Below are 25,812 nucleotides of genomic sequence, written 5' to 3'. Positions count from 1 at the left end.
TCATAAATTAAGGGGGGTCACCCACTTAAAGTACCCCCTTATTCCTATTCCTTCATGTACTAATTGTATAAATAAGAAATGGCCCCAGAAAGCGCCCAAAAATAGTATTACATACATAAATTTAGTAAAACAAACAGTGTACATAAAATTAAACTGTTGTACAGTAATGAGTAATATTACTCGTGTAAAAATACCCCGTGAAAGTATTATGTAGACTTCTACTGAAGCTCTTTCACATGACAATTGGTTATAAACATGTCATGTGACAGAGTCAGGGAAATTAGTCTATTACAATACAATTAAATTACCCACAGCCAAGCCCTTTTCACGGCTACACCCCTGGATACTCCCATAGGGAGAAAAGGACTCAGTGTTTACGCCCACTGAAGTCCCCTCTGTAAATAGAGGCCTATTTGGCCCTCAGGAAAAGATCCCCCAGACCATTCACCGCCTACAAACTGTAAGTTACCGTGAATATTCTCCTCTGCTACTATTGTAGCCACTTTTCCCTTTAAAAACCATCCCCAGCACGTAAAATCCACTGGATTAAACCTTTAAATATCCAAAATCCCTTATTAGCATATTTAAAAGCTTTATCCTTAAAAGTAGTTGCCGTAAGACCTCCGCCTCTGACAAGCAGCCAATCAGCTTAAGCGCTTACCTCCTACTTTTTACGCCAAATTTATCCCCTGTAATTAATAATTATATATTATTAATTACATAATAAATCCTCCTCTTTTTAAAAGAGTGTTTAAAACCCCTGTAGTGGCCAAATTACCACGTAACAAGTATAGTAATTTACATTACTATTGTTTACATCAGCACAGTTATAGTGCTAGGGCCCAAAAACCCTTATTTTGACGGGTTTTTGCCCTAAGCTTCATAAACAGAGCTGTCAGCTACCCTTCGGGGTTAAGCCCCAGTTTGGGTGTTGGATTTTGGCAAAAAACACACAAGTACCAGTCAATCCCCCCTTGCATCAGGGGGCAAAGGGTGTCAGACTGTAGACAGTGAAGTGAGGGTAAAGGGCTAGAGAGTTGTCCTTGTGGCAGTCCATAACATCTTGGGAAGAAACGCATCAAAGAAAATGATAGTGTAGGTGGGGGGATTTATTTTAGATGGCAGAGGGAATGGATACCCTTGGTGGAGGTGGAGGAATTAGAATCAAGGGAAATGAGGTCCTACAAATGGTTTTGGAGAGGCGGAGGAAAGAAGAACAAGTTTCAAACTATGAAAATAGCGCAAGTGGCCGTTCAGAGACTTGGAAAGGGATCAGGGAATAGGCTCAAAAGCTTGGGGGAAAACAGGAAAAATTGGGACCAGGATCAAGAATTGATCATATCCCCCTTGGATCAGGATGGAATTGCATGCAGGGAACTCATCCAAGCTCCAAAGGAACTTGAACTTTAGTCTGGAGATGAGTGGTGTGTGTCCAACCCTCTTTTATGAAGCACATCTGCCACTATGACAAGAAGAAGCAAAGACAAAACCAAGAAACTGTGCAACAATCTGCCAGCAGAAAAACAAATATGTAAATCAAATTTCACCACATGTGTGGGTAATTCCCTCAAGTTCCTGTGGTACCCACCAGGCAGTACCAGTTTCTGGGTTTTGGAGGAAAAAGTGGTGTGGTACCCAGGTCCACTTGAAATTTCCCTAAGATAAACACCTTGTGATATTAGAGCATCTATCTTTCAAGCTAAGTTTAAGTGATGTTTGACTCTCAGCTATTGCCAAATAAAGTAGAAAAAATTATTTTACTGTATTGGTGTGGAGTTATGTGATATGTGCAGGTGAATAGCTTAGCTTGTGAGCCAATGGTTGCTAGATGTAGCAAGGTGTAAGGAGTTGGGATCTCCTTCACTGTTGAGTGGCTCGAGAGGGGCACAAAGGCACTGTTTCTAGAACCAGGGACTGTGATTTCAATGATGAGCGGGAACTAGCTCAGAGAGATGTGTCAGTCTACAGGGATCTCCGAGTATCTACAACTGGTGATAAGAAGGAAAGAGAGTAAGGAGGATATAAAGTGAAAGGGTGAGTGGCTTACCTAGCTCAGAGAGATGTGTCAGTCTACAGGGATCTCTGCTGAACTAGGGAAGGAACAGGATGAGACTAAGTACCAGGTGGATTATGTAATCTAGTGATGGCTATGTAACATCCTTGTGAGACCCCAAAGGAGGGGGCTTACACAAGGATTACCTGAATTTGGAGCTTTCAAATATTTTAGCTGGGGCTTATCTCAGCCCGGTTTGATTGATTTTGGTGGCTAAAATAGCTAGCTGAAAGCTAAACTGGTCACCAATAAGTATGCTCTTGCAAAATTTACTACAAGAGAAAGATATAAATTTCAATTCAAAAAATTATTCCTGGAAATGAAGGGTAAGATGCATTTTGTTTACTTTGTTGATGGAAAGTTGAAAGAATCATATCTCTCTTCCTCAATTCATTATTCATTTCAAAGTAAGGCTGCCATTTTATTCAATAGCTCAACATAGGAAGGTAGATGATTATTATTATTTTGATGGATAAGCTTTGAGAACATTTCTTGATACCAAAATCCAAATAATGAAACTGAAATTTTGCATGCATCAGTTGGTGTTTGATGTCCGGATTCATTCAATCTTGATGATAAGTATTTGTGAGCAGGACTGAATGATCCTTCCAGTGAATGAAGAAATTCAAATTGAATTTGAACCCAACCAAGAATTGGTAAGCTATTGCTAGTTTTATCAAATAAAATACCCATGAACCATTTGATGAGGTCATTGTAGAATGGCACCATTTCTTTCTCTATTACTTGGCATGCAAAACTATGAAGAATATCAAGAAATTCAACTATTTGAGTTATTCTGCGTTGAAACAACCTTAATTTTGATAGCTTGTCATTTTGTCTTACTTCAATACTCCTCAATCCAACAAAAACCTCTTGTAATGCAGAATTTTTTTGAGCTTGAGCAACTGGAATCAAATAAAGGGGAAATCCATCCAAGCTTTTCATTTCTTCATGATGTAAATCAAAGCGACTTCTATAAACATAATTCTTCAGTTTTTCTTCAAGGTCTTTTGCAATTTCTTCTGGGATACCTGAAACTCCAGCTTGGGACCTTGATTTGGGTGAATTGAGCAATGAATTTGTGAACTGATCCATCTCATTTTTGATAAAAAGAAGTTCTTCATTTCTATTTAAGAAGATTTTTTCCCGCTTCAGCTGCTTCCTATGAGTATTGCTCATTTCATAAATCAAATTCCAGTAAATGTCTGGATTATTTGTGAGGTCCAATCCACCAAGTTTCAAATCAGACTTTGTTTTATACCAATAACCCAACAAAGAAAGTGCCAATTCAGCTTTGTGATGGATTTGAGTTCTGCTCCATGACCAAGAGTGAAGCACTATTGATATGACTTTCTTCATGCTTCCAAATTTACTACCCAGTTGTTCTGCCTCTTCCAATTTTCCCTCAAACCAACCAAATAATGGTGGTCCATCCTCTGTTTTTTTCAGGAAAATGTCACTGAACCATTTCAGCAAGTCTTCCAGCTTATTTTCTATATGATCACCCAGAATCTTTTGGCTCACTCCACATGAAATAGAATATCCATGAAAAAGTACCAAAAGTTCTAAAATATGAATAATTTTTTCTTTTGTACAGTCCACTTTTCTCTTGAAGTTTCCATTCCCCCCTCTCAAATCTATTGGTTGAATCAAAAATCTGTAATGGCCATTCCTGAAATCTTTTATTTTGTCATGAGTATGAATGAGTTCAACTTGAGGCCCATTCAATTTGATCTTTTGAAATTTGACCTTTTGACTGTTTAAGAACTTTGGTAGCTTGTTGTTTATTTTTGTGAATGCATCTCCAAATTCCAACAAAAATTCTTTGATGATTGGTGATTCATTGGTCTTTCCAAGGAATTTTTCTGCCCAAAAAAGTAGGGTATGCCACTTGTTATCTAAATCCCTGATTTCAAAGTCTCCTGGCTTGTGGCCAAATGCACATCTTATTGGCCCATGATTAGCAGAACTGTTTACAACATGATTGTCCTTTCCAGCTGTTTGAGACTTCTTTTTTGATTTTTTTGCTTGGTGAAGATTTTTACCCTTGTTCTGATTCTGATCCTCTCTCTTGCGTTTATTGGAAACCAATGTATTTTTTTGCTTTCCAGCATTTTGGTCAGGATAAGCAACCAATGATTTGAATTGAAGACCATCCACATTTTTTCTGTCTATCAGTTTTTGTTTACCCCAACCAATCAATCAATTTCAGGAAATGGGATGGTGTGATGTAGTTGAATTGGGTTCTATCAGTGAACCATGACTTACTATTAGGATTCACTTGACTAGGAAAGAATTCACTGATTGTTTCTTTGTCTTGAAGTTCATTCCCTGAGTTAGGCAAAGCTTCTTCTGAATCCTTAAAATGATCTAATCAATTGTGACCAACATGCATGGATGAAACCCAAGAACCATATTGAATCTTGATTAGTCACATCAAAATCCTTTGCCACTGCATCATGGAAAACAGAATTTTTGCTCACCTTCTGGATGAACACTGTTATACCATGTATCAAAGTCATCTACAATATTGGTGAAGATGTTAGTTTCTGGCATGCCATTTTGGCTTGAAAGTTGGAAATCTTGAATTCCAAGACCTCCCAATTCATGAAAGCTGGGTCCTAAAAACTGTGGGTCAATGACTCCATCTATCAATTTCTCTGTTTCTGCATGAAATGGCATGGAATAAGTGCCAATAGAGAACTTAAAATAGGAAAATAGAGCAAAATTTGTGCCAAGCAAGCAACCATGACAGTGATAAGCTGGGCTCATTGTGAGAAATTTGGAGAAAATTTGGGTTGAATTAGTTAGCTAGATACTGAATTTGAGGAAGGATTCTTGGATCTCAGGAGAGCTTGTATACCCTGCTGTGCCATCCACTCATATGATACATGTGGGACATGGATTCCTGAGTCATTTTTATATTTGGTCCAGGAGAAAATGTTTCAGTGCCAAGAGTTTCAGGCAAATGGAGCTGCCAAAAAAGTTTCATTCCTGGGTGCATCACAAGCTGTTGTGTCAGTGTCATGGGACCAGACTACAACACATGTCCAGAACATGTCACAGGGTATTAACATTACAAGGAATTCCACCAGTGTTCCTCATCTTATTGGAGTTGATGTACACTTTGGTGTTCAAAGTTGGTTCATACATGCATAAATAATGGATTTGTGGGGCTTTTTCAGTGGGTTCAGATGATCATACTTGCCTCTGCAAAGAACTTAAGAAGGTTTGATGCATGATTTTATGATTTATGCATGCATAATCCAACTTTGAATGACATGATTCTGATGGCTACGCTTGTGGCTTTAAGCCAAAAGAGTTTCCTCCTATTTCCTCGAGGCTGCCACTGTGCCAAAGGCTAGGATACATAGTACAAGTTAATTGATCTACCCTTTTTAAAATAATGTGTCAGGAACCAATCCAGGGAATTTGAGTTTATCATAGGGGCATTTTTCTGCACTTTCTTTTGTCCTTTTTACCCGTTTTGCATACATGTCTATGGTGTTCAAAGTTAAATTGTTCATTTTGTTACGTGGACTTACACACTGAAAGGTTTATGTGAAAAACCTATACAATTTTGAACACCATAGTCAGTTGTCATGGTGAGGGCATTTGAAGAATGTGGGTGCACGATGCTATGTATTTTGGCCCACAGTAAGTTCAAGCAGCTTGCCAGAGCCTATCAGTGCTCAATTTCGCCGAGGCCGAGTTTCAACTTGTTGCATGGGCACCAATAAACGAAGGCCGTTAGGGTTATTCTGCGTGATGGACCATGGTCAAGTGAGCCCTTGTGAGTGACCTCACCGTCTCCAGAAAAGTATGTAAATGCATACATAGCTAAGCTGATCATCCTTCAAACTTCCGGGGTCAACCGATGCTTAATTCTTACCGTCACTCTTCTGCCGTGGGCCTTGGCTTTGTCGGACTTCGTGTGGCTCTTGGCTGATCAGCGTACCGAGACTGTCGGAGTTTCCACCCTGGGACAAATTTCGGCCTCTCCACCTCCGAGGCTGGACATATGCTGCCTCACATCTCAGCTCGAGTGGAATGCATACAGACACATCTATATTTAACCCGAGAACAAAGAGATGTGCAAGACTCCTTCACCGGCACACTGCCCCTGTATAAATACATCAGGTGATACAAGTGGTATGAACATTAAAAACAAGACCATTTAAGAACAACCACCGCCAAGAACAATGCATGATACTCATCATGCCAACCAGAGAAAAAGCAACTCGTTGGCGGCAGGCATGCCATACCCAAAAGAAACGGCAAAAAAACTGAGCATGCCAATTATCCTATTTCTTAGGACGATTTAGGGGGCGGATGATCTGCTTGGAGCCAATTGCCGGCACATATCATGGCCTCTAAACATTCAGGTTCAAGACTGGAATGAAAGTCGTTTAAGATTTTTTCAGAGGTCTTGAAAGTCTACTCGATTCAAAATCAGAAAAGAAAGAGAGGGGAGGGGAGGGAGGCAATTAAGTTCATCCGAGTTACTTTGAAATGAATTTGTTTCGGAACAAGGAAACTGACATATTCAGGGGTGCTGGAGGACATGGGAATCGTAAGGACATTCCTGGCGAGGAGTACCAAAGTCGGGAACCTGAGCTCGTTAGCTTTCCACCAACCGAGGACATCAAAGGTTTGATCCAGGGAAGCGGCTTGGAAGACGGGTTCTTGAAGGTAAAGATCTAGTTCAGCCGTGCGACTTCCATAGGGCGTCTGGATCATCGTCGTCCCTGCCAGATATTTCTGGAACTCATCTATGTCGTCATCTACATTCTTCCCCTGCGCCTTCGCATCGTTTGTCTTCAAATCACACTCAACCGCGGGGTTGCCAGGCAAATAGGTTTGGAACATCGTGGATAAACTGTAGATCAAGAAGTATTACTAAATAGATGTTTTTCTTTCTTTCTTTCTTTTTTTTTTTTAAAAAAAAAGACGAACCGGTTTTTTGCTATTGCCAATTTTTCTTGAATCACTGCGGCTCCATGTTGTTTGACCAAGGAGAATTCAAGATATTGAAGTTTCAGACGGGGGTCCAAGATCGAAGCAATCTCCGAGAACTCTTGAATTGTACCCCAATACTTCTCAAAAGCGTTAGCCATGGGAGAGATGATGTTGATCGAGTGATTGTTTTCATAGTGTTCTGGTTTACTCAGGTACCTTTCAATCTTCTTCATACTCAGATAAGACCTGTTTGCGCTCGGTGAATCAGTGCTGGATAAGCTGCCGGCAGCTAAATAAATAAATAAATAAACCGCGGGGGCAAAGCCCTATCAGTCGACTTTCAACGAGGACTTTCACCAAGGGAGACTTCCTACCATCATGAAAGACTTCGAGTGCATCTTTGATAGTTTCAAGATGTAGCCATTCTGTTGCAGTTGGGCCGTCAAGATATTCAGGTTTAGTAGCTTGAAGATGCTCGAAGGCCCGTTGGAAATTGAGAGCATCTGAGATCATTGAATAAGTAGAATCCCATCTATCGACGATGTCGCGGGAAGGGATGTTGGTTAACGGCAGTCCACAGTTAATGGCGACCTCCTTAAACGATTCCTCGCTCGCATCCGAATATGTGACCAGGCGTACGACCTGTCGGAGTTTGGTGATGACCTCTTGGGTTGTCTTGAAAGCATCCTGCGCGATTTGCTTAATCGCCGCCGCCCCGCATCCCATGTGGAAGTAGCCTTCTCCCGGCTCTAGTATTTGGCGTTCATGGAGAATCTCGCGGATTTTTTTCACTGCACGATCGGTCGAGATTGAGCTTTCAGCCGTGATTGATCCACACTGATGTCAAAGCAGAAAAAAAACAGGGTCCATGGCGCATTTGTAAAAAAAATGCGGATTGAAATAAGGAGTCAACAGCTTGAGGGTGGGGAAGATTTGCTGACCTTATTAACGAGTTTCCAGTCTTCCAAGACGTTGGTGATACACTCGACAATAACATTCTCATCAATGGGCTCGGGCAATAATCGAAATCCGATAGTTCTGTTGATAAGCTTCCAGTCGGGATTGATGTACTGAGCAGATATTTTGAGGTAGGAGGACGTATATTGACATGACCATCGTTCGACGGTGAGCGCGATTTTACCGTGCTGCTCATCAAGCTGTTTGGCGATCACTGCTTTCCGTTTCTTGTGCAAGTTCATACAATCTTCTTGCAATGTGGCTTGGTCGATCATCTTAAACTTGGGCTGTAAAGGCGCGACAAATTCCCGAAAAGATTGATCTTCGACCATCGAAAATGGGAACTGGAGAGCAACTATCATCTTTGCCAAGGATTCCCGGATGGCGTCCTGGTTGAACCGTGGCATACGATCAAGCTGGGATACAGATTGCCTCGGTATCAGCAATGATTGGCGTGGCTCTGCTTTGCAGCGGTGGTGATGTCGCCATAGGTGATTTGTTCCGGCGCTGCTTTGAGCCGACAGGGTAGAGCCACAACTCAAACAAATCGCCTTGGTAGTCGTGCCTGCGTAGATCAGAAGGTATCTTCAATTTGCGTCTCCTCTTGTCTGCTCGAAGTGAAATTTCGACTCACCATCGTTGGTCTTGGTGAAGTGGTTCCAAATGTCTGAGGTTTTCCGTCTCTTGGCGCTGCTCTGTTCTCCCTTTGGGACCTCCGCCTGCGAGGTTCTGGCTGGCGTTGGAGGCCGCGAGGATTGCTTGATGGGCCAGGCAAGTTGAACTCCGGTAGGCTTGTCGGTCGGCTCCATATTCCTCGAGAAATCAAATGATGTATGATTGGATGTTGCAGCTTTCGAAGTGTAGATGGAAAACTTCGAAAGATGAGTGTTCAAGAGAACCCCCGGGGACCGGGAGCGGGGCCACTTCGGATAACAGGCCTCCTACATAGAGCAAGTGGACCCGAGCTTAACAAAGCCTCACTGTGAGAGCCCCGAAGGGGCAGCCCCGCAGGGTCTCTGTCTCACAGAGAGGCTTACCTGGAAAAACCTGTACCTGGCCTGAGAGCCCCAGGAATATCCGCCTGTATTAGGCTTTTTTTCACATTTTCCTTTTTTAAAAATCAACCGTTCATCTGTTGAAGTCATCCCTCAAGACTTAAGGAGTGCTCGGCATTGCGCTTCTTTTGATGCAATTTGAGCCTTGTAGCTCCCAATATAAGGCCTGATCCTCGCGGTTGAAATTTCCAATCATGGAGGAAAAGTGGCCGTGTAGGGAGTGAAATTTACTGTACAGAACTGTACAATTCTATTAGTCATCTCAAAGGATTCTCAGAAAGTGAGCTCCTTTGAGCCAATCTCCAGCTCATGGGAGGAGGGCAATGGTGGCATGCCTACCACCAATTTGAAGAGGAGATGCAGGTCTTTCACCGGTTCAAGAGGCGGGCAACATGCCCTCTGGGAAGTGGGGGATTTGGGGGCACAAAGTTGGCCACCTGCAAAAAACACCAACTGCACGCGGGGCTCTCACGCCAGGAATCGTGGATTGCACGCAAGTCCCTCCCTGACGGGCGGTCGCACTTCGTGCAAGGCGCTTCGCGCCCCTGCCCCCTGGCAGGCGAGGGACTTGTGCTAAGTTCAAAGTGCACCGCGTAACCAAATACATATGGCGCAAACCAACCCCTGTGGGAGGGGCAGCTTCGCCGCTAGCCACAGCTAGCCTGTAGCGACTTGTGTTAAGTTAGAACCAAATTTAACTCCTGTGTTCCGCCGGGAGCAGATTGAAACGTAGACACCCTTGACACATCACATGGGGGCAACTCTTGATGTTGTACAAGACAGCTGCAACTTCCCCAAGAAACCACGGCTGCCAGTGAAACAGGATTAAGTTTGACATGGGGCCATAGAGTTTAAATTAGTAAAAATAATTCTGACCTCATGTGTAAACATGAAGAAATGTACCTGGAATCCTGGATTGAAACGTTTTTGAGCAGTGTAGCTGCTAGCATCATCATACAATCACACAATGTATTGCTTTACAGTGTACACCCATAGGTACCCTGTTTATGAATGAGTGGATAACTCACTACTTCACAAGCACAGGGATTTACTTCAAAAACTGAAACCAAATATCTCAAAGAACCTCCTTGTTCAAAACTCATCAGGATGATTAGAGCTTTTCTTTTTTGCTTTTGTCACACAAGCTTTGCTCTGGTTTCATATTTGAAGTTCTCAATCAGTACTCATTCCACCTCATTTTGCACTGGGCCAGTGCTTCCAAAAAATGGCAAAGCCTTCCTACATAGATCACCAATTATCTTTCAAGAATTGCAAGCTCAAAATGTACAGACAAAACTTGAAATGCCTGCTGAGTTCCAGATTGATTTGAATGAACCTGCATGCAAAGATTTTCATCCAGAATGTAAGTAAGAATACCTTCTATTAAATTCAAGTGTTTTTGAAATGGCCAAAACTGATGCTTGGATTGCATCCATGAAATTTGGCCACTTTTTAGATCATTTGAGAATGCGGGAAGAAAATTTGCCTAATTCCAGAAATGGGCCTCAATTCAAGGCACTAAATCAAATATTGCTGGTTCAATTAAAGCTGGAAGGTAAGATAAAAATGTCCTGATATTGTTCAACCAACTTGCATGTCTCATCCCCTGCAATGACATAAATGGGTTGGTTGGAAATAAGAATGCATAGAACCACTCAATGCCTCTCAATTAAAGTTATGAGTGACTAATAATTGCCAAAGTGCTGGGCAGATCAGAGCTTCTGTGGTTATAAAAAAGTATGAGAGAGAATATCAGACCAAAGAATCAAACATTTTTATCCAAAAACAATCAAAGATAGAACCCCAAGAAGACAGGAAAAACAAGGAAGCAGTTCCAGCCATCTCTGTGAAACAGGAACCAATTAGATCATCCTTACCACTTGAGATAAGTTTGTGCAAGGTTTGACTTGCAGCTATTTCTAACTAAAGTAGCAAGGAGTTGTTTGAGTGTATTGGTGTGTTAGCTGTGTGATACGTGTGGATAGATGGCTATAAGCTCATGGCATAACCATTGCTATAGGTAGCAAGGGTTAGCTCAAATCATGGCTTCTTGCTAATTTAGCTGAGTCTTAGCTCAGCCCTGTGTGGTTGAGTCTGATGGTTAAAATAGCTAGCTGCAAGCTAAACTAGCCATCACTAAAAATGCTCTTATGTGTGCATTTGAACATAACCCAGTCCCAACACCAGGGGAGACTTTGATGCACTCTCCAGAGAGTGCCAGAGTCTAATTTTATGTTTTTCTGGGTCTGATGTGAGTCAGATGTGGATTAGGAAATGATTGATAAATTCTTCAGAAGTCAATGGGAAGTGTGTCAGAAGTGATGCAGAATTGTCATAGGACCTTGCACAATGTTATATAGAACCATTTAATTTTCTAAGGATAACTTAGTTACAACCTGCAATGAAATGATAGTTACTCAATGCCCAATTATCCATCATTTATGGCAAATTTATGTTGATCAATTTCTCTATGTCAAAGGGGTTTTGCACAATGTAAATGTGAATTGCGGGGGCTTTAATGGCTTTCTGACCAGTTTGTACTTGTAATGGAGCTGTGAAAGGCCCCTCCAGTGATCTGTTACCCTAATATACGCGCCTACACAAAGGTGACATTGGCAAAGTGGAAAACAGCCCACATGCATGTGCATGGAGACATTGGAAAACAAACAAACACAAAAAAGAAACTCACAAGCTTATATGTGTTAAGAAGCCAGGATGTCTAGCTGAAATCTGGTATCACACACCTTCAAGCTTGACTTGACTCATATTTCCAACCTAGTTTCATCCTTTTTTGACTCAATTCTAGATGATACCGGCCTTCTATAGGGAAATATGCCAATTCAGATGGGCCTTTCACATCATTCTAACAGGGAGAGCCCTGAAGGATTTGGATGACTGGTGATGGCTTGTCCACCCATTGAGGACCCCACCCTCCAGGTCCACAAATAGGTTTTCAAATGATGTCTGGATGATTTGTCAGTACGGCTGTCTTGTTGAGTAACAGCCCAATAAAACCACAGTCCTCCAGGATGGTTTTGCAGGTGAGGCACCCAGGCACCCGCCAATCCAATCTCATGAAGTAGAGGTGCCATGAGACTATTTGAGCTTGTACGAGCAGAATGTGCAAGCTGGATCAAGTAGATCAAGATCACTGTATCAGAGCGGATAAAAAGATACTCTCTTGGCGATCGCACTGGTACCACAACAGCCTACGGCCCTCCAACTGGAACAGAACCAGAGCTACGGCCACTTTGTTGCCCAGTGGGTTCCCTGTATCTGACAGTGACCATCTACATTCCCCCGATGAGCTTTGTGAGTTGATTACGGCCACAACATTCGAACGAGTGAGAAAACGATAGACAAGTTCCAGGTCAATTATCAAACTCATATAGAAAGATTAAAGAGGGGGACAAGAACGCCAAAAAACAACAGCAGAAAAGAAGACACTGAAAGCAAAAGCACAGAATGTCAATATGATAAGCAGACAGACAAAGCATGGTGAGAGGGGTGTACATCATTCAAGGGCCAACTAAAAAACATGATCCACAATATAAACCGGAGATGGATAGAGGCAGGTGTAGGAAAGAGAGAAGGTGATGAATATACAACAATATACTCTAGATATATATTTCTATATATAATTAAAAAGGAAAGCTATTATTTAATAATATATATATCAGGACGAAACAAATAACCCTGCCGATAACATATGTGTATATCCAAACAAAACAGAAGCCCAAACGACGCGGGAGGGGTGTGAGGAGACAAAAAAGGGGGGAGGATAAGGGTAGCAGATCACCCGGGATTAAGTTTAAGCTTCTTAGAATGGAGGGCGAGAGCGGGAGAGAGGGCTAACGCAGAAGAAGAAGACGAGGCGGAGGGAGGGGGGAGGAAGATGGGGTTGATGGGGGCGTCGGGGGATGGCTCGAGGGTGTCGGGTTTGCGTTTGAGGGGGTTGAGGGGAGGGATGGCGGGCGTGGATGGCGGAGCGCTGGACGAGGGCGGGGGCGGGGCAGACGAAGGGCCTTTGTCGTCGTCGTCGTCGTCGGCATCGACGTCGATGATTTCCGGCGGGCCCCGGCGGGCCTCCTGCCTCTCCTTCGCCAAAGTCGAAGCAGGAGCGGGGGCGGGAACGGCCGACGCCTTCTTGATCTTCTCCTTAAAATAGCCAACGATGAATTTCTGCAGGATCTTGATCGCCGACTGGGGCCCGAGTTTCTGGAGCGAGACGATCTGGGAGGTTTTGAGTTCCTTGAAGAAGAGCGGGTTGAGGAGGAGGGTGTGGCCGGAGACGACCATCGGGGGCTCATTCTCGATCAGCTTCTTGAGCTCTTCTTGCGTCTTGGGCGCATTGGATGCCGCTGTTGATGATAAAGAAGAGGAAGAAGGTTCTTGGATGACGATCTGGAACTTGGGGGCGGGTGTTGAAGCTTTGGATGTTGTTGTTGTTGTTGTTGTTGCTGCTGCTGCTTTTGCTGCTGTTGTCGCTGTTGTTGTTGGTCTTGTTGTTGTTGTTGTTGGTCTTGTAGGGGTGACTGTGGGTGGTAGGAGTGGGGGGACAAGGGGTGGCAGCAGGGGTGGAGGATGGCTAACCAAAGAAGAGGAGGGGGTGGAGGTGCTACAGGCCAGAAGGTTAGGATCGATGGGCGCGGGGGCAGCGGGTGTGGTGTCGATGGGGTCTTGCGGCAAGGGGGGGTCGGAGAGCGGCGGCATTGGCGGCTGGAAGTCGAGAGGTTCGTCGTCGTGGCCGGAGAAGACGGGAAGGTCAGTGGGCGGCGGGGGCGGGGGCGGGAGCTGTCTGGCTCGATGGGCATGGGCAGTATCAGGGTGTGGAGGCGAGCCGGCCTGGGCAGTCTGGGAGGCGGCGGTGCGATGATGGGCGCCAATATCGCTGCGGGCGACGGTGCCGATAGACCGTGAGGGCGCCCCATCGAGCTGTCGTCCGATAATCGTCGTCGTCGTCGTCGTCGTCGTCGTTTTGGGCACTATCGGAGTGCAGCTCGTAGGCTTGGGCTCGACAGGCTTGATCGGCTTGATCTCCTTCTGTCGTCGCAGCTCGAGCCCATCGAAATTCACCCATTCCTCCTCTCTCAGTGTCCAGAAGTTACCCTTACCACCATCGGTCGGCATCCTTTCGATCCGCTTGAACCGCTTATCTGCATTCAGATTGTGTCGGACGGCCGACTATGGGAGAGAACAGGTCAATGGATTGAAAAATAACAGGTAGCGGGGGGGGGGGGGGGGTTATTAATTTACCTGCCAATCTGAGCCCTTCTCCTTTGCCCCGTAGAACGGATAAACGCCGGCCATCCATTCACACATTTCGCTGACCAGCATCTTGCCGTCTTGGTCGGCCTGTGCGGCCAAAGCCTGGGTGATCAAGGAGGCGTAGGTGTATGGAGGTTTCTGGGTTACCGTTCCGATCTCGGCGCCAGGGGGAGTGACGGCGGAGATCTTGGGCCGTTCCTTGATCGGTAGGGGGTTCTCAGGCTTGGGGATGGGCTGTTTAGTTTTGCCTGCACTCTTGCCCTTACCTTTACCTGCAGGCTGCTGCTTGAGGGGCTCGACGATGATGTCGGTAGTCGGGGTTTTCTCCGGGGATGATTGGTGGATGATTAGGGAGGAGGCGGAGGCTTTCCCGGCGGTCTTGCCCCGCCCACGAGGCGCCTTGCTTGCGGTCTTCCTGGGTGCTTTTGAGGCGGGTGCTTTGCCGGCAAGTGAGTAGGAGTAGTAGGGTAGTTCAAGCTCGTCTTCGTCCATCGAATCTGAGTCGGATTCGCTGTGGATCAGGTTGAAGTCGACCCGTTCGGATGGGTGGTAATTGGTGGCCTCGTGCCGGGGGGGAGAGGGTGGCCGTGGTTCATCGTCAGATTTGAGGAGAGGGTCATCATCATCTTCTTCATCTTCATCATCATCATCATCGTTATCGTCTTCGCTCTCACTGTTGCTTTCGTCTTCCGAGTTTGGCGGCGCTTCTGGTGGCTGACAGGGAGGCACGGTCGATCCACAGTCCGATTCGCAGCCGATCCAGTTCTCATCTTCGTCGTTGGAGTTAGTGTTGGTTGGCAGCAAAGGTGGCTCTTGGAGTGGTTCTGCTGCTGGAGATGGTTGCTGGGTGATGGTAGTAGGCTGGGGTGACTGTGGTGTTGGATGAGGCTGGTCCTGGGTGGGTAGGATGAAGTAGAAGATGCGCTCTGCGATCTGAATCTTTGTACTTTAGAGTGTGTTAATATGTTTGTGTGTGTGATGGTAAGCAGGAAAGAGATGAACGTACCGAGTGCGTAATGGGATGATTTCTGATCTAGCCTTCCACCGTCCGTCGACCACGCATCCGTTCCTGCCGAGGACATGGATCGACCACCTGCCGAATGGCCAGTCGTAGAAGAGTGCGGCATGCTTGCGTGAGACTGCTCTGATGGGTCCTAGGTCAACATCGATCTCCTCCTGCTTGATGGTTTGCTGCTGCTTGGATGAGGGTGGTCTTCGTCCGATGATGATCGATAGTTTGCGGATGAAGAAGTCGTGCTGGGGGAATTCCAGCTTGGCGTAGGCCTGTACCCGTTCTTCTTCTGTCTGGCTGAGTGGCTCGACTGATGAGACGTAGGCGAGTGCATCCAGGCGTGGGCTGTGCGTTGCGCTCATCTCTTGGGCAGGTTCAGGCGGCGGAGGCGAGCCGGAGTGGCAGGGGAAGCCCAACCGAGCAGACTAGTGGCATAAACATGTTGGCCGACCCGCTCCGGTGCCAGCCGAGCCGGATACCGAGAAGTCCGCTCGTCGGAGTTTGCCAACTTATCACTGTGATCTGGAACTGACCACCACAAATCCATCTGCATTCAATCCATCTGCATTCAAACACCTTCTATTCACATCACTGACAAGAAAACAACCCCACAATTCCCAAAAATATAGCACAATGCTGTCAGTGTCAGCCATAATCAAAAACTATTGCCAAAGGATAGCATGGTGGTATTTGATGTGTTTTTTGGGACCCTTGAATACTCATGATTTGTCAAATATTCAAGTATTTGGAGATATTCAACAAAAACTTCCAAAATACACTAGAAACACCAAAAAAAAAAATGCATTTTTTGTGTTTTTGACTTGTTTTGGCCCATGTCTGGGCCATGTATTTTTGATGGAATCATCTGTCAAAACTAACATGGTGCCCAAGGCGCTTATAATGTTGCCAGAGGCACTTCTCATAATGGTGGACACACTATTCAACATGCCAGAGTCACTTTTCATAGTGGTGGACACACTATTCAGAGTGCCAGGGGCAATTTTCATAGTCATGGACACACTTTTCATAGTGGCAGACACACTTTTCATAGTGGTGGACACACTTTTCATAGTGGTGGACACACTTTTCATAGTGGTAGACTGTGCTGCACCAAAGGGGACGGTAGAGGGCCTATGCAAGCTCCTCTGGGGCCTTTTGGCCCCTTTCAGCCATCATTTGAATTTATTCAAATACTAGGGAACTTGTGGCTGCGCCGCAGAAAATTAACTGATCACGTCTGCTGCAAAAGATGAACCTGGCACAGAATAATAAACCAACAGTTCTTGTTACTTTCTTATTTTGGTGTAATGAAAATTGTAACAAAAGAGGAAATTCAGCATTCTTGGTCAAACCACTGAGTTGGGGCAAATTAGTCATGGAGCAACCCCAAGTTCACAGGTGGACCTGTAAAGTTGAAAAAAAGAATACATTTTCAAACCATAAACATCACTCTCTACTTGCCATGCAATGTTTCAATTTCTCAGGAATAAATCACATTGGCAAACAATGAAATATTTATGGCCCTGTTTGGCTGCCGCATTATACGTGATAAATGTGCAAATTTATCACGTGCAACCCAAAGTTTGCCCCCCGTCTCCACCAAAAACTTTGACCCCCTGGGGGTTGCGCGTGACAAATAAGCCCATTTATCACATATAACGCGGCAGCCAAACGGGGCCTCTAATATAGCAAAAAAAAACTTGTCCTGGTGGATGACCTGAAAATAAAAAGAAAATTATGCCTTGGCAGATTCATCTGGAATTATGTTTGATTGTGTTTCAATGAATTTGCTATTGACAAACATAATTTTTTGAAATACCATGGAGGAGGAAATATCTTAATTAACTCAGAGAAATACAGCTGAAGGATATGTTGGTGAAATTTAGTGGTTAAGAAAAGCCTTGTGAGTTTTTTTGCAGATACTGTTATTTTGCTACTTTACACAATGTATCTATGGGGACTCTACTTGGAACCCTGAGGCTGTGGGGAGTATATGTATTCCAATGGGGCATCAAATGAACAGCAAGAAAATCCTGTTGTGAGAGATACTGAATCGGGGTGGCTGGGTCTCATCTTCTCTGATTTAGGCAAGATGGAATATGGAGGGGTGGACAGAAATCCCACTGCGGGATTGACAAGGAGGCCTTTATACAACCTGGAAGCGCTCTGGGCCCGGCCGGCCTGGATAGCGCATCTGGTCCTCCTTGAGAAAATTACCTCTCTGGTCACTTGGCTGACAAACATCGGCTACAATGTAATTGAGGAGAAGGGGACTTTTGAGGTGAGTTGGGTCTCGCGAGCCGAGGATACGGATGTTCAGATGGTCCTGCGTTGGGACGGACGGATGGCTCGGAAGGGGGTCCGCGCTGCCCTCCTCGCCCCACTCCTCTCGCTCCAGCAGAAGCTTCAGGTAGGCCTCAAGCGCGCCATTGAGAGTTGGTCCCTCAGCCGCGCCAACCAGTCCATGATGAAAATTGACGGCCATGTCTGAGGCTGTAGTACCTGCCTGGTTGCCTACGACAAGCTCGTCTTGAAAACAGGAGAGTACCAGAAGCAATTCAATAGAGAAAAAAACAAAATCAGCCAATAGATTCAAGGTTAGTTTTGTCAAGGGACCAGCGGAACCTGTGCGGGCGATTGGAATTCAAGATTCTTGAGGTGCTTCTACGGTGACAGCGAGGCAACTGCTTGAGGAACGCCGTGAGCTTAAGTAAGGCGACGGTTGGTAGGTTGGTTCTTCTGTTAACGCTGGCAAGCTGGAGAAAGAAAATATGTGGTCAAACGTGTTCTCTTCTGACGATGAGGAAGCCTTGGAAGTTCATGATCCGCATAAATTTTGTGAAGCCGTCCAGGAGCTTCTTGGTATTGGCCTCCTGGGAATTCATCTGGAGTAAGATTGGCCTGTTGGCTTCAACGAGTCGGTCAAGGAGAGGGCTTTTGTACATCAAACTGTGGGTTGCAGGATCAGTGGAAGTACTCTGGAAGAAATGTGACCAAAGAAAGCCCATACCAAATTGTTTGTGTGAGCTGGATGCCCGACCAACAAGTCGTAAATTTGAAGAGATCCAAAAATGACAGAATGCTAATCCATTGAATACACCAATCAATGCAAGACATTTCCGATCAAGTGAGCTTGTATTCTCTTGTATGTCGAGAACATTTGGGTGACAATCAATTTGCAGTTACACAGGGGGTTGACTTTTGCGGACTGGATATTTGCAGCGGTGGTGTTGTTTCTCACTGGAAATGGGAGTTGGTTGATGAGTGCATCCGGATGGAACTCGCGTACCAGGCAATAGCGGCCAGTATCATCAGGCGGGGAAACACAAAAAATTTACAAATTCAATTGGCTAGTTTGTGTGAGCCAAATTTGGGATCAGCTGGCATATGTACGCGCCAAGGATGGAAGTTGAACATAATCAGGAATCAACTATGCATCTCACGCAAACAGGGAATTACTGGATTAAGAAAACAGAGCAACGGACACAGCATTCATGAAAAGTGCATTCGGAACCTTGCTCAGTTGAAATGGGTAACTGATAGACATTTGAATTTCTGTTGTGAGCCGCATTTGGATACTATTTATCAATCCAAGGTTGGAACAGCTGGCTGGGTTGGACAAAAGCTTTTCTCCGCCCTCAGGGGCAACAGTTTGGGCACGACGAATATAAAAGGGGGCTGATGTTGGAGAGGTGTACCGGTAAGGCCGCTGGGAGGTATTGACTGGCTCTGCCATGATTGTTGTCCTCCCAGGCAGTGCCTTGCATTAAAGATCATCAATTACGCCAACCACTCCTTTCTTCGCGCACCACTCACAGACCCTACAGTGGGGAAGTTCTGAGCGAAAAAAGGAGTTGTTGACGTAATTAATGATTTTTAATTCAAGCTTAAATTTATGCAGGCATTATTTGACTCAAATCAAATACAAATACAAATACTCGAATTGATTTGATTTGATGTGCTATCCTTTGAGGTCCTTTACCAATCAACCACTGCTGGTCAGCTCACCACCACCTCCCACTTGGTGCAAAGTGCAAAGGTGAGTTATTAGAAGAAAGAATCCCAACCCCTTAAAATTGTTTGGATAGCGTGTAGTGTCTCTTTCAACCTTAGGTGTGCCAGATATTTGTGTGGCCATGAAGAAGCCATATACTGGAGAAACCCCCACAAGCATTTTGAAGAGTTTAAAGTCTCAAATACTAAAATCCACAATCAAACAATTTCCAGAGAAATTTAAGAGTAATGGAAGAGGATTTGCTGTAAGTTTATGTACATAAAGCACATCAGATTGATCAAAAAGTAAATTTGGCTGCACAATATGTTCACTATAGGTTGCTGCCAACTGGAGTTTGCAATGAAGATGATGCACCAGTGATTAGAATTGGAGAATTTGTTGGTGGAGGCTTTTACATGGTTGAGTCACCAGGGGGTATTTTGATGCACTCTCCAGAGAGTGCCATACTGTACCCTTTTTCTGTAACTGTGCTGGATGCCTTTGATGAAAGTAGTGCAAGAAGTAATGAAAAATTTTGGAACTGATCCACAAATGATCTGAAACTGATCCTGGATTCATGCATAAATCATCCAGAAGTCATGCAGGAGTCAACTGGAACACAACTGGAATGCAGTTGAAACCACTAAGACACAATGGCCACAATCAAATCATAATTCAATTTGAAGTGTTTACTGATTGAGATGAATTCTTGGGGTTCAATTCATATTATTTACATGCACATGAAGGTGGTCATTGTTTTCAATTTGCTAATGTAACCCTCACGTGCGCGCGTAAAAGGTTGTCACAAATTTCAGGTTGGGCTTCCTGCAGATCAACAACATGTACACCCCTGTTAGAATGATGTGAAAGGCCCATCTGAATTGGCCTATTTCCCTATAGAAGGCTAGTATCATCTAGAATTGAGCCAAAAAAGGATGAAAGTAGGGAGAAAATATGAGTCAAGTCAAGCTTGGAGGTTTGTGATCCCAGATTTCAGCTAGACATCCTGGCTTGTTAACATATATGAGCTTGTGAGTTGTTTTTGTGTTTTTTTGTTTTCCAATGTCTCCATGCACATGCATGTGAGTTTTTTTCCACTTTTCCAATGTCACCTTTGTGTACGCGCGTACATTAGGGTGACAGATTACTGGGGCCTTTCACAGCTCCATTACAAGTAAAACCCGGTCAGAAAGCCATGAAAGCCCCCGCAAGTCACATTTACATTATGTGAAACCCCTTTGACATAGAGAAATTGATCAACAGAAATTCGCCATAAATGAGTAATAATTGAGCATTAATTAACTATGATTTCATTACAGGTTGTAATTAAGTTATAATTAGAAAATTAAATGGTTCTATACAACATTGCACAAGGTCCTGTGGCAATTTGGCATCACTTCTGACACACTTCCCCTTGACTTCTGAAGAATTTATCAATCATTTCCTAATCCACATCTGAATCACATCAGACCCAGAACAACATAAAATTAGACTCTGGCACTCTCTGGAGAGTGCGTCAAAGTCTCCCCTGGTGAGTGCAGGGTGAATCCTGTGCAATATTCAATTCCTGCTATGGAGACTCTAAAAATAACTACACAAAACATGAAGATTGGAAGAATGTGGTGACTTGTGAGTTAGACCAACCTTAACACAATCACCTTGCTGCTGCAGGTGTCTGGTCCTGCAAAGCAAGCCTTTGATAGCCCTTGGCAGGAGGGACTTGCACACTATTTCCCTTGTTTGGCATGCCAAGAATTGGAATTTGGCTGGGTGGTTTCTTCAAACCATCAAAGTTTATTGCCCTCAAAACATTATACCTTGAAAATTTGCTAGACACAAAGCCTTGCTTCTTGCCTATCATCACATATAGTCTGAGTTCTCTTACACTACTTCTTCAAGTACAAATAAATTATAACAAACCTTGGATTTTAATGAAGTCAAGTAAGAGAGAAGTCATAAGTTTTTTTTGTCTTACAGTTCATTTTCTTGAACACAGTGCATGTTCAAACATGTGGATAAACTCAATTGGAGATGAGTGCATCCAGCCAATCACTCTCAGCAAACCAGCCAATCTCCCCTGAACATCAAAGTCTTCTACAACATCCCAGGAGCATTTCCCACTTAAAACTGCCCTTCTCAGTTCAATGCCTCACTCTGAACATTTCCCTTCTCAGATTGATGCCTCCCTCTGACTGGTGCCCTTCTGAGATTGATGCCCCCCTCTGACAGGTGCCGTTCTCAGATTGATGCCTTCCTCTGACTGGTGCCCTTCTCAGATTGATGCCCCCCTCTGACAGGTGCCCTTCTCAGATTGATGCCTCCCTCTGACCTGTGACCTTCTCAGGTGAATGCCTTGCTCTGACCAATGCCCTTCTCAGATGGTTTCCTACCTCTGGCTGGTGCCCTTCTCAGATTTATGCCACCCTCTGATTGGTGCCCTTCTCAGATTGATGCCTCCTTCTGACCAATGCCCTTCTCAGATCAATGCCTCCCTCTGACCAGTGCCTCCCCAGATGTAATAGGAGTGTGCTTTGGCACACTCCTATTACGGAGTGTGGTTGGCACACTCCTATTACGGAGTGTGTTTGGGATACTCCTATTACGTAGTGTGTTTGGCACACTCCAATTACAGAGTGTGTTTGGCACACTCCTATTACGGAGTGTGTTTGGCACATTCCTATTAAGGAGTTTGTTTGGCACACTCCTAATACAGAGTTTTTTTGGCACACTCCTATTACGGAGTTTGTTTGGCACACTCCTATTACGGAGTTTGTTTGGCACACTCCTATTACGGAGTTTGTTTGGCACACTCCTATTACGGAGTTTGTTTGGCACACTCCTATTAAAGAGTTTGCTTTGGAACACTCCTATTACAGAGTTTGCTTTGGAACACTCCTATGATGGAGTGTGCTTTGTCACACTTCTATTACGGAGTGTACTTTTTCACACTCCTACAGGTGCGGTAGTCATCCGTCAGGTTGAACCCACGGGCAAAAGTTGACAACCAGACGCGGGCCCAACCTGAGAGTGTAGTTTAGGCCCAAACCTCACCTCGACCACATTTTTGGGGTATTTGGAGGTTGTACATTTCAAATTTATCTTGGCTTGGTGATTGCTCCAGCCAAAAAAAAAATTCATTTTTTTGGGACCCGGGCAAATATACATACTGTAAGCCCATAGGTACGGCGTTATGTATATTCTATGGGGTTCAAACATTTTATAAATCCATATTTGTACGTTTCATAGGCAGATCTATGTACATAACTTATTTTGGAGACTGGGATGAACGAAGCCAGGAAGCTGCTTGGGTCTCAATCATTGCTTGAGAGCCCAAGATTGATGGAAGTTTTGATGATGGAGAAAAGATAAAGGAAACTAGTTTAGAAATATGTCAACTCTCAATGCTGCATTCCAAGGGATGCATCAGTGTGATTTGTATCACTTCATAAGAATGGCTGATTGTGGACCTTCATATCCTTCCTGATAAACTGAGATTTGCCAATCAAGGCGGCAAAAGTACCGTCTTATTGCTGTGGTAGGACACAGCTGCCTTACTTTCTCAAATAAATCCTTGTGATCTTTGAAGCTGATGAAAAGATGGCTCTGTTTGTGATAAGCTAGAAAAAGAATATTGTTAATAAGGATATGAAAGATACATGTTGGTACATTATTACATACATTGCTTGATGGCAGACCAGAAGAGCTCAATGGGGTTTAATTCAAAATGGAAATTTGGTAAAAAGAGGCACACATGCCCAGCATCTTTGATGATATCTTGTAAGAGTGGTCTTGGCACACTCCTATTACGGAGTGTGCTTTGGCACACTCCTATTACGGAGTGTGCTTTGGCACACTCCTATTACGGAGTGTGCTTTGGCACACTCCTATTACGGAGTGTGCTTTGGCACACTCCTATTACGGAGTGTGCTTTGGCACACTCCTATTACGGAGTGTGCTTTGGCACACTCCTATTACGGAGTGTGCTTTGGCACACTCCTATTACGGAGTGTGCTTTGGCACACTCCTATTACGGAGTGTGCTTTGGCACACTCCTATTACGGAGTGTGCTTTGGCACACTCCTATTACGGAGTGTGCTTTGGCACACTCCTATTACGGAGTGTGCTTTGGCACACTCCTATTACGGAGTGTGCTTTGGCACACTCCTATTACGGAGTGTGCTTTGGCACACTCCTATTACGGAGTGTGCTTTGGCACACTCCTATTACGGAGTGTGCTTTGGCACACTCCTATTACGGAGTGTGCTTTGGCACACTCCTATTACGGAGTGTGCTTTGGCACACTCCTATTACGGAGTGTGCTTTGGCACACTCCTATTACGGAGTGTGCTTTGGCACACTCCTATTACGGAGTGTGCTTTGGCACACTCCTATTACGGAGTGTGCTTTGGCACACTCCTATTACGGAGTGTGCTTTGGCACACTCCTATTACGGAGTGTGCTTTGGCACACTCCTATTACGGAGTGTGCTTTGGCACACTCCTATTACGGAGTGTGCTTTGGCACACTCCTATTACGGAGTGTGCTTTGGCACACTCCTATTACGGAGTGTGCTTTGGCACACTCCTATTACGGAGTGTGCTTTGGCACACTCCTATTACGGAGTGTGCTTTGGCACACTCCTATTACGGAGTGTGCTTTGGCACACTCCTATTACGGAGTGTGCTTTGGCACACTCCTATTACGGAGTGTGCTTTGGCACACTCCTATTACGGAGTGTGCTTTGGCACACTCCTATTACGGAGTGTGCTTTGGCACACTCCTATTACGGAGTGTGCTTTGGCACACTCCTATTACGGAGTGTGCTTTGGCACACTCCTATTACGGAGTGTGCTTTGGCACACTCCTATTACGGAGTGTGCTTTGGCACACTCCTATTACGGAGTGTGCTTTGGCACACTCCTATTACGGAGTGTGCTTTGGCACACTCCTATTACGGAGTGTGCTTTGGCACACTCCTATTACGGAGTGTGCTTTGGCACACTCCTATTACGGAGTGTGCTTTGGCACACTCCTATTACGGAGTGTGCTTTGGCACACTCCTATTACGGAGTGTGCTTTGGCACACTCCTATTACGGAGTGTGCTTTGGCACACTCCTATTACGGAGTGTGCTTTGGCACACTCCTATTACGGAGTGTGCTTTGGCACACTCCTATTACGGAGTGTGCTTTGGCACACTCCTATTACGGAGTGTGCTTTGGCACACTCCTATTACGGAGTGTGCTTTGGCACACTCCTATTACGGAGTGTGCTTTGGCACACTCCTATTACGGAGTGTGCTTTGGCACACTCCTATTACGGAGTGTGCTTTGGCACACTCCTATTACGGAGTGTGCTTTGGCACACTCCTATTACGGAGTGTGCTTTGGCACACTCCTATTACGGAGTGTGCTTTGGCACACTCCTATTACGGAGTGTGCTTTGGCACACTCCTATTACGGAGTGTGCTTTGGCACACTCCTATTACGGAGTGTGCTTTGGCACACTCCTATTACGGAGTGTGCTTTGGCACACTCCTATTACGGAGTGTGCTTTGGCACACTCCTATTACGGAGTGTGCTTTGGCACACTCCTATTACGGAGTGTGCTTTGGCACACTCCTATTACGGAGTGTGCTTTGGCACACTCCTATTACGGAGTGTGCTTTGGCACACTCCTATTACGGAGTGTGCTTTGGCACACTCCTATTACGGAGTGTGCTTTGGCACACTCCTATTACGGAGTGTGCTTTGGCACACTCCTATTACGGAGTGTGCTTTGGCACACTCCTATTACGGAGTGTGCTTTGGCACACTCCTATTACGGAGTGTGCTTTGGCACACTCCTATTACGGAGTGTGCTTTGGCACACTCCTATTACGGAGTGTGCTTTGGCACACTCCTATTACGGAGTGTGCTTTGGCACACTCCTATTACGGAGTGTGCTTTGGCACACTCCTATTACGGAGTGTGCTTTGGCACACTCCTATTACGGAGTGTGCTTTGGCACACTCCTATTACGGAGTGTGCTTTGGCACACTCCTATAACTGTCAGGCGTGGTGATGTCAAGAGTACTAGTACTCCTCTAGCTACACCAGTGACTCTGCACAGTGAAATGGAGCGCGCAGCAAATGCGCAGTGAAAGTGTGAAGTAACTGCGGGCAGTTACTTCTAATGAACCCAAAAAGAGGGGTTTAACGGAGGGGCCAGGGGCGCCTGGGGTGGTTTAGTGCCCTCCGCGGTTCTTCCAGGGCCTGCGCACAAGATGCGCAGGGGTTGTTGTAGACCTGTAACTTCTGGGGCCCTTGAAAAGGGGGTCTTTGCGCGATAAATTGCTCCCACGATATAGATAGGGATATTGATCCCAATGGAAAGACAAAAAAAAAGCAAACTTACTTTTTTAAGGTAGGTTTGCAGTAAAAAAAGTTGCTGATTCCGAAAAAACCGCAATTGAGGCAAAGTCAGAGGGCGCGCTGGTCGAATGGGACAAGGGCGGTGTGGAACTCCTAAAAGAT

At 44.9% G+C, this 25,812-nt stretch overlaps 2 protein-coding genes across 2 annotated transcripts; both read right to left on the bottom strand.

The window, feature by feature from the left end:
• Window positions 1-6,426: 6,426 nt before the first annotated feature.
• Window positions 6,427-8,778, bottom strand: PtA15_9A140 (uncharacterized protein; the record flags this gene model as incomplete). Its single annotated transcript, XM_053172318.1, has 6 exons — window positions 6,427-6,446; window positions 6,772-6,932; window positions 7,010-7,301; window positions 7,387-7,849; window positions 7,954-8,534; window positions 8,604-8,778. The coding sequence occupies 6 exons, from the start codon at window positions 8,776-8,778 to the stop codon at window positions 6,427-6,429; spliced, it is 1,692 nt and encodes a 563-aa protein (XP_053023570.1).
• Window positions 8,779-12,819: 4,041 nt separating this feature from the next.
• On the bottom strand, window positions 12,820-15,666 carry PtA15_9A139 (uncharacterized protein; the record flags this gene model as incomplete). Its single annotated transcript, XM_053172316.1, has 5 exons — window positions 12,820-13,428; window positions 13,618-13,959; window positions 14,044-14,208; window positions 14,281-15,238; window positions 15,299-15,666. The coding sequence occupies 5 exons, from the start codon at window positions 15,664-15,666 to the stop codon at window positions 12,820-12,822; spliced, it is 2,442 nt and encodes an 813-aa protein (XP_053023569.1).
• Window positions 15,667-25,812: the final 10,146 nt, after the last annotated feature.

This window comes from Puccinia triticina, chromosome 9A (genome assembly GCF_026914185.1).
Source record: "Puccinia triticina chromosome 9A, complete sequence".
NCBI lineage: Eukaryota > Fungi > Basidiomycota > Pucciniomycetes > Pucciniales > Pucciniaceae > Puccinia > Puccinia triticina.
The sequence above is the reverse complement of the archived record's forward strand: the minus strand, read 5'-3'. Positions and strand labels throughout refer to the sequence as shown.